The sequence below is a fragment of the Macrobrachium nipponense genome, chromosome 18 (assembly GCF_015104395.2).
Source record: "Macrobrachium nipponense isolate FS-2020 chromosome 18, ASM1510439v2, whole genome shotgun sequence".
NCBI lineage: Eukaryota > Metazoa > Arthropoda > Malacostraca > Decapoda > Palaemonidae > Macrobrachium > Macrobrachium nipponense.
In genome coordinates, this window is record NC_087211.1 from 49,443,071 (window position 1) to 49,461,468 (window position 18,398).

At 36.6% G+C, this 18,398-nt stretch overlaps 1 protein-coding gene across 25 annotated transcripts in view; it reads right to left on the bottom strand.

Annotated features, from left to right (window-relative positions):
* Window positions 1–18,398, bottom strand: part of LOC135197036 (CD2-associated protein-like) — a 434,027-nt gene that overhangs the window by 83,443 nt on the left and 332,186 nt on the right. For 14 of the 25 annotated variants that reach the window (XM_064223951.1, XM_064223954.1, XM_064223950.1 and 11 more), the window contains 5 exons: window positions 6,170–6,245; window positions 3,315–3,362; window positions 1,454–1,593; window positions 1,071–1,191; window positions 1–108 (listed from right to left, as the gene is read on the bottom strand). In XM_064223951.1, coding sequence (XP_064080021.1) covers window positions 1–108; window positions 1,071–1,191; window positions 1,454–1,593; window positions 3,315–3,362; window positions 6,170–6,245 — 493 coding nt within the window. Of the gene's footprint in view, window positions 109–1,070; window positions 1,192–1,453; window positions 1,594–3,314; window positions 3,363–6,169; window positions 6,246–6,595; window positions 6,644–7,083; window positions 7,661–18,398 lie in introns of those variants that run through there. The other 11 variants (XM_064223952.1, XM_064223972.1, XM_064223959.1 and 8 more) reach the window with 5 other exon arrangements.

The window sequence follows — 18,398 nt, forward strand, 5'->3', positions numbered from 1 at the left end:
ATCCATTACTAGATGTGGTATCAGATTCCTTTCTATTGCTTATGTCCTTCTTCAAGTCTGTTAACTTAACACCATAGCCTAAACCTTGAATTGGCTTAGGCTTTATCTCTGCAAATAAAAAATCCACATTATAGCACTAAAGGGCAAAGCCTTTCCCTCTGTAACCAAGAACTACGCAACAAAGCCTCCTCAACTAACTTTACCGTTCTCTGCAAGCAAATCAAAATACAGTCCTTGTTCTGTGTAGGACATTTCTGAGGATCAATACCTTGAAACATGGCAGGACTGAGCTGGTAAAATTTTAAAAACCTGGACATAATGAAGCATCAAACAAATGATGGAAACAGATAACAGCAGGAGAAGCATTTAGGGATGACAACATAAATGTGAATAAATGTAAATAGGCACCTCTCTTTATATCAAAAGCCTAACTAAAACTGATGAAGGGAATATGAGCAAAGGTGACATGCCTTTATAAATGATTTCTTCTTGAGAATAAACCCAAAACTTAAAAAACAAAAGTGTGTAAATTGGTACAATTGCAAGTACGTTTAATAATACAGTAAATAGAAAAAAAATTATTTTTTAATAATATATATTGTAGGATAACACTTTGAAAATGAATCAGAATATAAAACAATATATTTCTTTATCTACTAAACTAAAAAAAGAACAACAACAAATATTTGGACTACATTTTCTTTGGCTGTTATTCCTACAGGTTAATAACCAAATGAATATTGGCCAACATCCATTTTATCTACAAAAATGAATAATACTGAAGTTGCAAATAATTTACTGTACTGAAAAGCTACTTCATATGATTCAAATATACCCAAATACTGTAATTACTACTGTAATTACTACAATAAGTGAAACTGCATGTGTGAAAGTAACATAAATGTCAGGGTACGTACTCATGCAATATGCAAGATCATTGTGTAAAACTAAAATAGGAAAAAAAGTGAGACGTGACATGTTTCCATACAGATGGAAAATGATTGAGTCTGATGGGATGCATGAAGCAAGTACATCGTGGGTCAATAGAAAACTGAACTAACAACATTTACCTTTTTGGTCGTTGTTAACATTCAACTGGTTGTTAATGTTTTCTAAATTTGACTCTGCAGACTTGGTGCTGATGTCATCTTCTTCTAGATTTTCTACAAAATTTGATGGAAACATACCAACCTTAAAAGAAAAAAATATGCTTTTACTGAAATTATCTATGTGAACACTACGATGATCAAAGTACAAACAAAAAGATGAAGAAAAAATATAAAATTGAAATTTGGTCAAACATCACTCTTGAATTTAATCTAATCTGGTATAAATCTGGCACAAAAACAGCAAAGATGATTCAATATGTTTGAGCTGATATCTATGCAGACAAGCTGCCAACTGCCAAAAGAATTTAACCCCATCTGAACCTTGTACTGTCCTCCAAACTAACCTGTCCGTCTAACACGCCCTTCCACCACCCTTCCTCCACTTCTTGGAGGATGGTGATTGTCTGACCCACACATAGCGCCAGCTCATCGTCATGCTGTGGGGCATAGCTGAAGACTACACGACATCTACGTCCTCCCATCTCTGGAAAAGGCAAGCAGATGAGGCATGAGATCAATGGATTAACATTTTTAAAGTGAGGAGACAAAAGTCGTGAAGAACTTCACATAGTATGTGGCTCCATTAGTGTGAAAAGCCTTTTTCTTAATGTTCAGTTCATTGTTAAATTAAGCTGGACTTGTGTCAATACAGGCTCTTGCTTATGTAATCAGCAACAAAAGACACATTTTGTCAATGATGAATGTGCGCACTTCATACACAACAAATACCAGACCTTTTCAAGTTCAAGTCAGGATCCTCTCATGATTGGAAACAAGAATTATGTAACATAATAATAATAATAACTCAAGATAAACTATAAAATTCTTATAAACTTAGCATCCTCTAAATTTGCATTACAAAAAAATGACTCAACAAAATGTCTGAAATAGATCTCATTGAGACCTGGTGACTCAAAGATTCTACTACTTTTCATCACAGTATTTTAAAAATGTCATCTTTAGATTTTCAAAATGAACTTTTTTCCATAATCAGTAAGGCAATAATCCTCATATCTTCTTTTTTTTTTTATCATGAAATTCTTGTTGGTGGTGCACTCAAGATGTCATCATAAAAGGCTTTTCATCCACCTTACTATCAATGAGCCAATAAACCAACCTACTCATCAGAAGTTGTGACATATTTCACAAAGTTATCCAGGGCTGATCTGACCAAAATGTCACTTAAAAGTTACTGAAAACTGAGGCTGGTGGAATTTAAGAGCACATTAAGGAACTGGGTACTAATTTAGCGATTCAATAAACGAACAATTTATTACTAATAAGTTAATAAGTTCTGATATCTATGCCAAACTGAGAGACGTGTGGATACAAATTTCGGAAAAGATTATTTTTAAATAAACAAGTACACTTTGCTACAAGCGCTCTGACCACAATATCAGAAATGCCATCGTACCAGGATGTCTACAATCGATAAAACCAAGAACCGAATAGAAGCCCTTTGGCACAAACACACACATACACACACACCCTACACATCGAATAACACTCAGTTGTGATTCTCTTGAACACAAATTGAGCATAACTGCAGAATCAACACAGCAGCCTCAATTTTAAATCTAAAATTCCACTTGTACATTAACAAATGACTCGGGGGGGGGGGGAAGGCAGCTCGTGTCGAGGGATGAAAATCACCTAAAGACAGAAATTAATGCGTACACACACAAGGCAGCGTGATATTTGCAAAGGCAGTCATACTGGGGAGAAGTCCGCTCTGTCCTCACTCAGGTGATGGCAAAGATTTTTAAGTCACACCACGGAATGTCCTCTGACTCATTAGGCAAGATTGTAATGTTAATGAAAAAGAATATATCTTCTCTACTTTAAATGTCTGGTATATATATTACATAAATAAGAGCACACGTTTTACGTGCACATCCTGAATGATCTTCAATGCTAGATTCTTACTGCTGCTGAGATCAGCAGCATTTAAAATGTCAATACGTAAGGTCTTGGAACCTGAAAAAACAGCATGAAATAAACAACATCCACAATCCAAAGATATGAAGCAATAATTCTAATTTCCATTTACTGCGTTCATGCAGATTTTAAAAGTCATATAAAATTATACACGTATGCATGTGTTAAGTATGTGTGTATAAACGTAGGTCTATATTAAATAACTAAATTGGTTAGAGTAAATTAGAACTTAGATTAAAATGAATGGATTTTGGAAACAATACTCACGAGCTGCTCCAGGAGGCAAAGCTCGTGCTGACATACGCCCAACTTCATCTAAAAACAACAATGACCAAGAAAATGATTTATTTTACTAATTTTTTTATTTTTTGTACAAGTAAAAAAAAAGTAATATGGCTTCTTTCATGTATATGCATAATGTACTAGTAAAAACCATGTACTTCCCTGTAGCAATAGCAAACACACACACACACACACACACCACACACACACAGAGAGAGAGAGAGAGAGAGAGAGAGAGAGAGAGAGAGAGAGAGTTGTGAAATAGTTCGCCAGCCGTTGAGGGGGTTAGGAGGTTGGGAGGGGATTATTACGTAGACCCCTTTCCCCAAAACGGATTTGGGCACGGTTTGAATTATTGGTTATTGAAAGCCATGATGTCAGATCTATAGGTGGCCGTTGTTAGGCCATAACAGTACGCTGAATCCATCAAAAGTACCACATCGCTGTTCATTTGGAGTAAATAGCTTTTAGCATTCCTTTTAAGAGTTGTGATTCGTTACCGCGCATGCGCAGAATGAAGGCAAATTTCTACGGGTTACAGAATGGTTGTGCTTAATTATGATCACGGTCTAGGTATATACTTAGATCGTGATTATGATCCAGCATGAACACTTTCCTAAGCGACATGATGCAGTTGGTTAAGAGCATCTAATATTAAAGAGTATTATGGAGTTTAGACATAAGGGTATTGCGTGTTACGATTCATCTCCTCAATTTTGTACATGTATACCAGATATTCTATTGCATTCATGCTTACGTTGTGTATTACAGTATTGTTACATCGCGTGGAGTTTGGTTTAATAAGTAATGTTTTCATTTAATGATTTTTAATCCTCGCATTCGCCTCCCTACTCGTTCTACCTATAGCGCCTTAGATACAACTTGTGGGATGTTCTCTCAGAGCGCGTTGTCGGTATCCAACTAACCACTCGTGAGATAATGCTTTTTATTTTTTCAGTTTTTATCCTCGTGGCTTCTAACAGTGTCAAAATTAGTCATCACGGGATTAAATTATTTCATTCTGACAGACGGATTGATAGTTTGCATCGTAAATATAAAAAAAGGGGATCTTTAAACATGATCTGCTAAAACAGTGTCAACGTACGCGATGGTTGTACATGGCAACTTTCTTCGGATACCCATTAACCATGCATTGTAAAATTTCCCAAAATAACTCCGTCTGCTATAGTACTGCTGAAAAACTCAAGCAAAACATTTCTTACACCTGAAAAACTTAACTGTTAAGATATTTCCTACACAAATTCTATAAATAAAATAAAATAAGAACAACATATTTTTGGCTAACTTAAAAAAAATCTTTTGGGTTGATTTACATTATACCAGTAAAACTATTTTTTTTCTCATTCACAACAAAAACGTGTAATGGCTGTCTACAATCATACCAAATTTTTTTCAAGATGAACTGAACTCCCACGTAATACTAATTATTGTTATTTTTTAGCATTCAAACTATTGCCTGTCTAAACGAAAATGCTGTTTATTTCCTTATCATTGCGCGCGCGCGCGCGCGCGTGTGTGTGTGTGTGTGTGTGAGAGAGAGAGAGAGAGAGAGCGAGCCAAGATACATACAGAGAGACCTTCTTTTCACAGCAATAGTGTCTTACAGGATATAATCGACAGCAAACCGTGTATCAATATGTGTTATCTTTTCGAATATATGTATATAAACATTTAAAGTGAAGAATAACTGAAAAGACAATGGTAATTTACAAAACTACATCCAGATATGGTAACTTAAAAGTTAAAACTTTCAGAACAACACTGTCACCCAATCAAACCAATTAAGCTCAAGGATGCAATAAAGTGATTTTGCTACCCACTGGTTTAATATATATATATATATATATATATATATATATATATATATATATATATATATGCACACATTTCGGTAACTCCTCTTAAAAAGAGAGCACTTTGTAAGATCCGGGTTCAATACTCCAAAATTACGTGCTTCGTGAACTTCAACAGGTGGTCATATATGACCAAGAGCTTGAATCACACCCTATGCAAGCATTGCAAGGATGCAACACGCGGGCAAAGTTGCATTGATCAACAAATAAAAACATGCCAATAATAGTATAATACGTGAATAAAAGAAAAATCTACGACAGAACTTAACATGAAAAAATCCATTCTGAAGAAATATATATATATATATATATATATATATATATATATATATAGAGAGAGAGAGAGAGAGAGAGAGAGAGAGAGAGAGAGAGAGAGAGGATCAATTGCCATACACGATTCACATACGAAACATATACGGAGTTTATTACTATGTATAAGTCAGTTTGCTTTAAAAATAAGAGAGAGAGAGAGAGAGAGAGAGAGAGAGAGAGAGATCAATTGCCATATACGATTCACATATGAATCATATACGGCATTTATTACTATGTATAAGTCAACGGGCTTTAAATACGAGAGAGAGAGAGAGAGAGAGAGAGAGAGAGAGAGAGAGAGAGAGGGGATCAATTGCCATACACGATTCACATACGAAACATACGGCGTTCATTACTATGTATAAGTCAGCTTGCTTTAAAAATAAGAGAGAGAGAGAGAGAGAGAGAGAGAGAGAGAGAGAGAGAGAGAGAGAGAGAGTCAATTGCCATATACGATTCACATATGAATCATATACGGGATTTATTACTATGCATAATTCAACGGGCTTTAAAAACGAGAGAGAGAGAGAGAGAGAGAGAGAGAGAGAGAGAGAGAGAGAGAGAGAGAGAGAGAGAGAGAGAGAGAGAGAACTACTCCTACTATGATTACTACTATCAGTCCTAACACAGACTGAAAAAGGAACACTCACTCACCTCTCTTTTGTACATTGGGAGGAGAATTTGCTAAACCATTCTCTGTCGATCCATTCTTGGGTTCTTTGGACAGGACCTGAAATGGGATAGAACAAAAAATTAATTACAAATCCAGTGGTACTACACCGAACCAAATTCAACTAAACTAGGTTTTATTTATTTGGCAGAGACACCGCGAGTTTCAGCAATCCAAAACATTCTTGTTGTTGATATTAACAAAGTAATTACCATCATTATAAAACAATGTCAGAAAACAGCGGTTTTGCTTTTCGAATTAACACAGATTGCTAAGCATATTTCACTCACAGCATTTCTGATGAAGGCAACTATATTAGTAGAGCCATGATTTATCAAACTGACTCACAATTTTAATCACAATTTAAAACCTTTGGCGAAATAACCACCCCATATTACACACATACATACTACAGTTTCAGCGATGAGCAACTGTTGCCACATCTTGAGAACCAACAACTGTGGGCAAAGCTACAATGTTTTTTAGCAGCTGTTACATCCATGTATATGTTTGCAGACGATCACAAAAATATTAAATAAATATATTAAATAAATAAAACTCCCATTCCAAAGTATACGATTTCCAGAAGCTCTTGTACTACTACATTATGATCAGGAACTTAGTAAATGTAAAGGTGTCGTTCCACTGCACGCATCTGTAATTTTCACCATCTTTTCATTGTGTGGAGCGTAACCTAGAAACCTTGATGTTTCACTTAGTTTTCAAATTTGACGGATTCCACACGCACAAGCAATTTCACAGTACATATTATATAAAATAGTGTCGTCCTAGTTTTCGATTCTAAACGGAAACTATGGGTGAGGACGAAGTCTCGCCCAAGAGATAACACTACTATACCAACCAATTAGGCTCCAACGACCCCATCAGCGGTACTTACACCTTTCGCTTTGCCTTTCCGATTAACGAATGACGGCGTCAAGGCGGGCATCCGGGAGGGATCCATCATGGCACGCCGAATATCGTCGCCACCACCACCACCACCACCCCAGAGAGAGAAAAGAGAGACGCACAGTCACACAAGTGCATCCGCACTCAGCAACACCGCCACCACAATCGCTCCATTTTAAAAGCCCTCCATTGACAAGAACAATGGCATCGAAACACACGGGAAGCACGAGCTTCGACGAGCCAAATGGGTGTTCACACTAAGGGACTAGTGGCCACTTCCAACATCGTTCTGGCGATAGCTGTCAAAAGCTGTACCGAGATAGGCCACCAACAACAGCAGTAGCAAATGTCTCGAAGCCACAAAAATCACACCGGACCGGAGCGCCACAGTACGTCTCTCTGTGTGTCTGATTGCGTCACTAGACGCATAGCCTTTTTCCAGAATCCGCGGGTCTTATCACTAACCAACCAGAGGGAATTTGAGGGAGGAATGATATCAGATTATCAATTAATCCCGCCTATTATCCAAGGATCAACCGATCGCTCGACGGTCAGAGCAACGACACTCCTTCCACACCCCCTAGACTGACTAGAAATAAAACCTAGTGACTCATTTCTAGGCCAACCTGTTGTGCAGGTGTTCTGTGCACAGGTGTGGTGTTAGTCTGTGTCCGAAAGACAGTCCACACGGGAAACCGAGGCCACACAACTTTGCTATATTACACGGTGGGATTTGTGTTCTATTAACAAAAACTTGAAAGATTACACGTAAGAGTTTCATCAAAAAAGATTCCAGGAAATAAATCTGGACTTTTATCGGCTGCAAATTCGTTCACAAATAAGAAACAAAAAACACCAATAAGAAAAGACTGGCGAACAGGACAACAAGGCCTTATCTCCACCTTCATTTCTCCCTTTCGTTCAACCTTCGTGATAGATAATCTTCGGTTACTTTTCGGTGACCTAATATTCTTCATCGCTCAAGGTCACCTCCAGCTCAAGCCCTCCTGAATTACAGGGTGTTCGTCTTTTTAGAAAATAGAAAGGAAGTGAATTAGGCGAAGTATAAAGAAAACAGACCCACTAGCTGATTTTATGTCTGCTATGCCTCTTACTTGAAGACTAACTAACTAGGTCTTTATGTTTATCGATCTATAGACTGATCAGAGTAAATGATATATATATATATATATATATATATATATATATATATATATATATATATATATATATGTATTGTTTTAAGTAATATTTACCTTAGCCAATTTTTCAAGGTCATCAGACATTTCATTTATCTTCGATTCTGAAGGGCAGGTGCACTATGGGACTGAAAATATATCTTTACTTTACCCTATTTTTCCACAGCCAAGCTTCGTCAATATCAAAATCTGAGAGCTGTACGATTTCGATAACACTTAACTAAGTCCTTAGGGGGAATTCACGTTAATTATCCCACTCATATTTTCAACACTTTTGACATATTTCGCGATATCTCAGGTCTATTTAAGGGGGACAAAGTTTCGTTGTGTACGATTTTGATGTAACTAGAGTGATTAAACTTGGTAAGTACTCGTACATTGGTGCTTGAAGAGATTCTAGAGAAAGGATTTTTTCACAAGATCTTTTCTCCCGTGTAGTGAGTCAATTAATCAACAAAATGATAACTTTTTCTGGGCCTCAAATTCTATTTACGGTATACTGATCAAAATCCTGAAAATAAAACTTCAGATTTTAGAGCACGTGCAAAGGAAACTTAACCTACTCAGTATGTTACAAATCCTTTGCTAGCTAACTACTCCAAAACCTTATTACTCTCATAGTTTCCTCTACTGAGTATTACAGGGATTGCCAATTTTAACATTACTAAAGCATAAAAGGCCAATAACACACACACACACACACACACACATATATATATATATATATATATATATATATATATATATATATACATAATATTGAAGCATCAAGAATGTACATAAACTGCATGAGCATCAAAAACAGTTCCCGAGCGAGGATGCTTTGTTGGTTCGTTCATCTGGCGTCGCCACGTCACAGGTCCTCGGCGCTATTTCCAAATTAATGATCGTGTCATCTCATATTAGTTATAGAAGAGGAATTTTAAAAAAATAAGCGGAATCTGCAGGTCCAATTAAAAAAGTAATTAAATAAATAAAAATCCTAGACGCACAGGAAGTGAAAAAAAGTAGACGTATTTGCAAATATACATAAAAAAGGTATTCACGTTTGAGTGGCTGCATTTGAGAGAGAGAGAGAGAGGAGGATGAGAGAGAGATCCCATGTCGAATGGGTTGAGTCGAACTTGGTCCAGGGTGCACTAGTCCTGAATCATCACTGCGGTCATTCAACAAATTCATCGACCGATAAACGATAAGGAATTAAGGAGGTTGGGGAAGACAGGAGAACGAAAGACGGACATGGAAGATGGATGGAGGAGGTGAATGGGGGAAGGTGGATGGGGGAATTGGGAAGAATGACACAGGGGAGAATGAAAAGGATGGGGAATGGGGACCGATAGGTAAGACCGACAGTGATGACGGGAAAATACACGAAAGTGATAAGAGAAAATGGATGAAAGTAATGACGGGAAAATACATGAAAGTGATAAGAGAAAATGGATGAAAATGATGAAGGGAAAATTGACGAAAGTGATACAAGGGAAAATGGACGAAAGTGATAAAGGCAAAAATGGACGAAAGTGATACAGGAGAAAATGGATGACAATGATAAAGGGAAATAGACGAAAATGATAAAGGGAAAATGGATGAAAGTGATAGAGAAATTGGACGAAAGTGATAAAAGGAAAATGGATACACGTGATAGAGAAAATGGATGGAAGTGATAAAGGGAAAATGAATGAAAATGTAAAGGGAAAATGGATGAAAGCGATAAAGGAGAAAATGGATGAAAGTGAATAGGGGAAAATGGATTAAAATGATAAGATGAAAATGATATAAGGAAAATGGATGAATGTGAGAGAAAATTAATGAAAGTGACAAAGGGAAAATGGACGAAAACGATAGAGGAAATGGATGAAAATGATAAAAGGGAAAATGAATGAATGTGAGAGAAAATTGATGAAAGTGTCAAAGGGAGAATGGATGAAAGTCATCAAGAGAAGACGGACGAAAGTGACAAAAAGGAAAATGGACGAAAGTGATAAAAGAGAAAACCGACGAACGAAATTGATAAAAAAGGGAAAATGGATGGCGCAGTCCAGTGGGGGGGGGGGGGGGGGGGGGGGGGGGGGGGAGAGGAGTGACAGAGTAGCCAGTATTAAGAGGCCCGAAACGAAGGAGAAAAAAAAACTAAGGTTAAAAAAAGGCAACGAAACGTGACACGCGAGTGAGTGAGATGGCCGATATGATGGACAGTTTTATTTATTTATTTATATATTTATTTATTTAGCGTTGATGGTAAGCAGTTAGAAACCGGTTGACCTATTGTGGGTCAATTCTCGCGCGACAAATCCCTGATGCAATGTGAAATCCTCCACGACTTGTTGAGCTTCCTCTTGTAATGTAGAGTCTGCTCCATTTTCACGGCTCTTAATTCTTTGATCTCGTTAACCATACAAACAAACATACACGCAGGCGTACTAACTAACTAACTAACTAACTAACTAACTAACTAACTAACTAACTAACTAACTAACTAAATATATATATATATATATATATATATATATATATATATATATATATATATACATACGAACATTTTCCGGCCACTGAAAAGTCAAGTCCATTGCCTCTATAGAGAGAGAGAGAGAGAGAGAGAGAGAGAGAGAGAGAGAGAGAGAGAGAGAGAGAGAGAGAGAGAGAGAGCAGCAACAACAGCACGGAAGGTAAAACGAAAACTGACCGCAAGGTGGATAAGTGGCTGAAAGGTTGGTTGCCAATCATCAGTGTCATCCGGACACCCCAATGGATGACCTGGCTCCATCACCCACATCCATCTCCCCCTTCACTTGTCAACTCAGCAGGTCACCACCACCACCACCACCTCCCGCCCCCATCCCCGCATCCTTTCATTGTCCTCTTTGCGACGGATGCTGCTCCCAAACGTTTGTCTCTGAGGTTAAGATGTTCAGTTTTTGTTTGTGTTGGTTCCATGGCAAAGATCCTAGTGGATGATTTTGTCGAAATATAAAGGAGTGCTTTTATGCCTTGGGAAGGACTGGAGTAAATGATTTTATAAAAATTTAAAGGAGTGCTTTTATACCTTGGCAAAGAATGTAGTGGATGATTTTGTCAAAATATAAAGGAGTGTTTTTATGCACGATTTTGTGAGTGAATGATTTTGTCAAAATATAAAGGAGTGCTTTTATGCCTTGGCAAGGACTGGAGTAAATGAGTTTATCAAAGTTTAAAGGAGTGCTTTTAAACCTCGGCAAAGACGGGAGTGAATGATTTTGTCAAAGTATAAAGGAGTGCTTTTATGCACGATTTTGTGAGTGAATGATTTTGTCAAAATATAAAGATCTTTTATACGTTAGCAAGGATTGGAGTGAATGATTTTGTCAAAATATAAAGATCTTTTATACGTTAGCAAGGATTGGAGTGAATGATTTTGTCAAAATATAAAGGAGTGCTTTCATACCTTGGCAAGGACTGGAGAGAATGATCTAGTCCAAATATAAAGCAGTGCTCTTATGCCTTGCCAAAGCCTCGAGCGAATGATTTTGTCAAAATATATACGAGTGCTTTTATGCCTGAACAGAAAGAGAAATGGTCAGCTATAAATAAATATCCGTTCACAACAAGAGCACAAAGAGTTGATGAACTTTTTGTTGTTGTTGTTGTTGTTGTTGTTAAGCTTTGTTCAAATAAAACATATGAAATAAGAAAAATTAAATAAAATGTCATGAAAAAAAAAAGACTAAACTGCATAAAATTAACAAATTTATTCACAGGAGAAGAAAGGAAAAAGTTAATTATGATGCTTAGGGCTACAACAATGAACATATAAATACAAATACATCAATTTCAAGAATCTTACAAATCTTCAAGTGTAAAAAGGATCAAACTGAAAAAAAAACAATGACCAGTACCATCAAATACGTAACGGAGTACCAGTGGACGAGAGAAAACGTGAATACGCAAAACAAAACCATAAAAAATAAAATAAAAAATCTGTTATGTTTATGAAGTGAAAGTGGGTGAAAGAATATTAGTTTTGTTTGTGTGTGTGACAGAGTGTATGCTACTTAATTACAATATATATATATATATAAATTTTTATCACATCACCGTGATTCATATACATGCATTAAGCTACAAATGTCCTTTTAATATCCAATTCGTTCTACCTCGGAATGAATATATTTTCATATATTTTAACAGAAGGGGAATTTTTCAGCTGATGATAATTCCGTCCTCTCGTGGATTCGAACCAGCGCACAGAGGAGAAATCAAGACTTCAGTGGGTTGCCGACTCGGCCAACAAGTCGAGGTAGAGCGAATTGGATATTAAAGGAAATTTGTAACTTAATATATCGTTGTTTTCATCACAAATATCAAATATCAATAATATTCCTTTCATTGCCCCAAACTATAACGCATACTCCTCTAGAACGTGCCCTTCCTTCCCGACCTGGGCTTATCAGCGCCACATGCCCGTGCCCATCGGGGGCCGACGAGCCCTGAATTCCTTCAAGTGAAGTGAGGCTGGCGTCCGTCTACCTCCTCAAGTCCTACTTCATCATGAATCAACAATTCGCCGCAGTGTTGTCGGGAGTCTCCACTAGCCTCTTATGAATGAGAAATTCAAATATTCTATATTAATATAATACCTATATATATATATATATATATATATATATATATATATATTATATATATATATATATATAGATATATATATATATAATATATATATATATATATATATATGAGCCCATAAAAACACCAAATTATAGAGAGAGAAAATACTAAATTTCAGAGACTGCTCTCTCTTTAGGTAGATGAATGAGAAAAGTTACAGAAAAGGTGGTATTTATACCACGAGATCCATCCACAGGTAAGCCAATTTAGGTCACTCCCACTGACAATCCTCCTTTAATCCTCTTAAGCGGTGGTTGAATGAAAACTTTATCAATGACATCTGAATCCCATGTGCCGTATGAGATGTTCATTACCTGTTTTTATGGGCTCCTTTTATTAGATGGAATTCTGTTGTAACAGAACATTTTTACCAGTCATATATATATATAGGAATGGAAGATAGAATTTAGGCCAAACGCCAAGCGCTGAGACCTTTGAGGTCATTCAATGCTGAAAGGTGAAACTGAGAGTAGAAAGGTCTGAAAGGCGTAACAGGACGAAAACCTCTTACTTGCACTACGAGCCAACCGTTAGGAGAGGGTGGGTAGTAAGATGGAAGAAGGAGAATATGAACGGAGTTCCAGTAAAAGGAATGGAAGGGGGCCACCGATAGGAGCCTAAGGCACGCTGCAATAACATTAAGTCATGCCTACAGTGCGTCGCTTGAGGTGCACTGATGGCACTACCCCACTACGGGGATGCATGCATACAAAGCCTTTGGCAATATATTCATATTTACGATACATGACCGCGTCCTTCCAAAAAAAAATAAATAAATAAATAAATAAATAAAATAAATAAATAAATAAACAGAACAAAACAAACTTTCCCCGAGCGAGCGTAGCCAAACCGCATATGGGAATTCTTAATAATAATGTCTCGTGTCCCAAGGCCTCGAAAGCGAGACAAATGACCAGCGTATATATGGACCAGAAAGTACGTCCGTCAGGCAATCTCCAGCCCGTCATTATGCCGCCTTTCGGACGCGCGACAGGTACTTCCTGGTACGTTAAATGGCTTCCAATACACGAGCACGGCCAACATCATTAAAGGATTATCAGGGAGTATAAGTACGTCAGTGCCTTGTTGGGTGATTCTCGATAGCTAGGGGTGTGCTTACGGGTATGCGTATATGCATGGTCGCTTAATTAAACGTGCGCGGTTTATTGTATTACAGGTGTATTGTGTACAATATTAGTCTCTCTCTCTCCAGCCGCCTCATGCCCTTATCCGTCCCCGATTCGAGCCATCACAGACAGTCGACCAACCACCACGTATACCTTATTCAAATCTTGGGTCAACACAGCCCTGTGGCTCAAAAAAAAAAGGGGAGGGGGGTATTAACTATCGACAAAATGCTTAACTCGATTATAATATATACGTAGTCCTGAGAGGGTTTGAATTTCCTTTAAAAATTTTTTTCTTAATTATGACATTTTTTTTTTATTTGAAGTTTAGAAATATTCGCTTTTGAATTTTTCTTTTACGAAAGAAAACGAAAATGCAAGATATATTGACACGCGCGCGCGCACTGTCTGATGGTAAGGGCTAAAAAACAGATGCCCATACATAAAAAAAAAATATTGTACTACAAGGCGTCTGACTTTTCTTGATGGTAACCCATCCACATACATACCAGACTCGATACCGTATCATGATGATATATAATCATGCAAGAGAGAGAGAGACACACACAACCGCAGAAAAGGCGCACTTTCCGATCGTGGGACACTCTCCCCTCTCATTAACACACACACACACACACACACCTTTTAATTATTTGTGTAAGACACTCCCGTCACAATACGAAAACTATGAATGCTTTACTGATGAGATGGAGAGATGGGCAGGAACAAATAGATCTGTACTCCCAATACAACATGTCTAATGTCGAGGGCTTACATAGCGGCGTTTTAATCTTTAGGGTCAAATGTGGATTGGAATTTGCATAGATGCCAGACTAATCTTAAGAGATAATGTCTTCTATTGGATACTGCTTCTTTGAATGTAATGATTTGCAAACACCTACTGCAATTGTTTAATGAAAACACTATATATTAATATGTACTCGCTGATTTTTATTTTCTATCATAACATTAAAATCCAGTGTCATTTTCAAATTTTAGATAAAAATCTGAGTAAGGATTTTGATCACCACCCAGTCTCAAAAACAGAACAAGAAAGGAAATGCAGACGATTTTAAATTTTTTTTTTGTTTTTGACAAATCTATTCGATCACCCGTCTAGCGAGAGAAAGCTAAAACACCTCATATTATTTTCCATAATATTCCGTCCACTATTTCCCCACCTTCGCCACACAGGTAGATTTTACAGGTTAACGTTCCTCTGCCTGACACTGGACAAGCCATTAAGTGGGGAAAGTGTGGCGACTTTCTACTGTCATTTTCACTCGCGTACTTACAAGAGGAAGCAATATGTATATGTATACACACACACACACACACAACACACACGCATTGACTGATTTATCAAGATTATTAATATTTGGGTCGATATTATCACGAAATAAGAACAAGTTCCAGAGAGCAGATACACCTCATTATAAAGAGACCTGAAAAGATGCATTATTATAAAAATAAAGATGGGCAGATCAAGAAACGGTAAAAAATAAAAAATCACAGCAAAGCGTGAGGCATCGATATCTTAATAGTCAGTCATTCTATACGCTTAAAACAAGTGTGTGTGTGTGTGTGTGAAAGAAAGAATACCCCACAAATTTTTACCATTTCTACTGATTTTTCATAACAAACATATCTAAAACTTCCTAAAAACCTTGAAATGAGACATGTGCTTGAACAGGTGTGTGTGTGTGTGTGTGTAAAATAAAGAATATCCCTAGTTTTTATAATTTTGACTGATTTTACATAATAAACATATCCTACACTTATTGAAAAACCCGAAATGAAATAATCTGTCGCTCTACTAATTGCTGACAAAGCTAATGCCTTCTTCTGTCTTACGTAAAAAAAAAAAAAAAAAAAAAAAAAAAAAAAAAAAAAAAAAAAAAAGAAGGTGGTTATCAGTCCCTTTGGCTTTTGCACTCGAAGAAAAAATCGTAAAATGACGTATTTCCTAAATACTGCCGGATCCTTAGATTTGGTTCAAAACGGTGACGCGCGCGGTGACCTTCGATGCAACTTTCTGTGCGCATATCATCACAAATTACGGCTCCTGTAAACCATCCACGGTGCAAATTACAGAACCATTACATTTTAATTGCTTTTGAAACGTGATGTATTTTGTTATTTATTCTACATCATGATGTTCTCGTTTAATTCTAAAATGTGTGCTATTTCCTCTTCAAAGGGCAACACTTTTTTTTGTGACTATATACGAAACGTTTCGACCTACCACTTACAAGGGTGAATGAAGCAGTGACTGGTAACTCTCGCTTTTGTTGTGGATCCAACGCACTATTTCGGAAAGATGCTTCATGTTAAAAAAAATACCATACACAACATAGCAGCTAGAAAAGTAATCGAAACAGTATTACTTAATACTGATAAGATCCGGTAACTCCACTTCCCCGTTAGCTACGCAGAGACCTCTAGCTGATAAGTAATGCTATCAGGTCTCATGTTTCAATTGTCAGGATATTACTCACTTAATTCTAAATGCTTACTCACCAGCCACCCACACTCAAACACATACTCACACACTCACACACGTACGTTCTCCTTAACGCAAGCTACTCTTTAGTGTCCATCGTTTGAAGGACAATTTACATTCCTAATGACGTTGTAAACTGAAACCTCATCAAGCCCCAAAGAAGACAGAAATGGTGGGAAAAGTCGAAAAAAAGAATCTAGACAATTTCAATGGAATTCTGTCAGTCGATTATTGTTCAACCAAACTTGTCGAAATATATTCATTCATCCAACATCAGATACGTCGCCCTATATTTCACCTCCCTCAGCCACATGTCATAAAAGGTTGGTAAACTTTTCCTTCTGCTTTTCCTCAATCATTTTAACCACCTAGACATCCTCCCCCATATTCTCTCTCTCTCTCTCTTGTACTGCAATGTCAACCTCAATTTCTCCAACCACCACTTGGTGGAACCAAAGTCCAAGGAAAAGAGTCCTAGGAACCAAAATTCCAGGAACCAAAGTCCAAGGAAAAGAGTCCTAGGAACCAAAATTCCAGGAACCAAAGTCCAAGGAAAAGAGTCCTAGGAACCAAAATTCCAGGAACCAAAGTCCAAGGAAAAGAGTCCTAGGAACCAAAATTCCAGGAACCAAAGTCCAAGGAAAAGAGTCCTAGGAACCAAAATTCCAGGAACCAAAGTCCTAAGAACTAAAGTCCCAGGAAAAGGGTCCTAGGAACCAAAGTTCAAAGAGCCAAAGTCCAAAGAACCAAAGTCCAGGAATTAAGACCCCAGGAACAAAAATTCCAGGAACCAAAGTTCTAGGAATCAAAGCTCCAGGAACCAAAGTCTGAGAGAGAGAGAGAGAGAGAGAGAGAGAGAGAGAGAGAGAGAGAGAGAGAGAATTTGTACAGCTTTTGCTTGATGTTGACTCATATTCCTGAAATGGTTACAAGAAGGGTAATATCATTCCCATTGTTGATTATCTTCTAAAACGTATGAAACTCCTAGGCACCGGAAATAACAGAAATATACGATAAATACCTTTTTATCTAAATGATGGAAGGCGGTTTCTTTAAATCTGCAAAATCCTTCACCGAAAGCCAATAATGCTACTGGTTTGTGGAACATACTTGAATAATAAGAACCACACAGTCGAATAGAATGACTGATGAACTAAAAAAAAATAATAATAATAATTATTATTATTATTATTATTGTTATTATTATTATTATTATTATTATTATTATTATTATTATTATTATTATTATTATTAAATTTCATTGCTTGTAACAGATAAACAGAGTTGAGTATTTCTATTATCAAGATTTTGCTCTTGCAGTATGTAATTTTTGTTATCCCAGTATCCAAACAGCTATTGTAATAATAATAATAATAATAATAATAATAATAATAATAATAATAATAATAATAATAATAATAATAATAAATGAACCAAACAAAAACTTATCTCAGTTTTCTTCTGAAGATTGAAAAAGAAACCCACAATATTACTGTGTATGACGTGTTTACTTATGAATATATAAAAGTAAACACGTTATATACACAGTAATTTTGTGGGTTTCTTTTTCAGTAATAATAATAATAATAATAATAATAATAATAATTATAATAATAATAATAATAATAATAATAATAATAATAATATATTAAAATTACAACAGCTACGCTAATGATAAAAATGACAACTACAAGAACAAATTCTTAGCAATAAAAGTACCACTGCCAATAATGACGACATCCAGATATTCACTTTATTAGCAAAAAGATAACCGAGTCCTTAATTACGAAATCTCCCAACCCTTTCCGTTGCTTGCGTTATCTCTGAT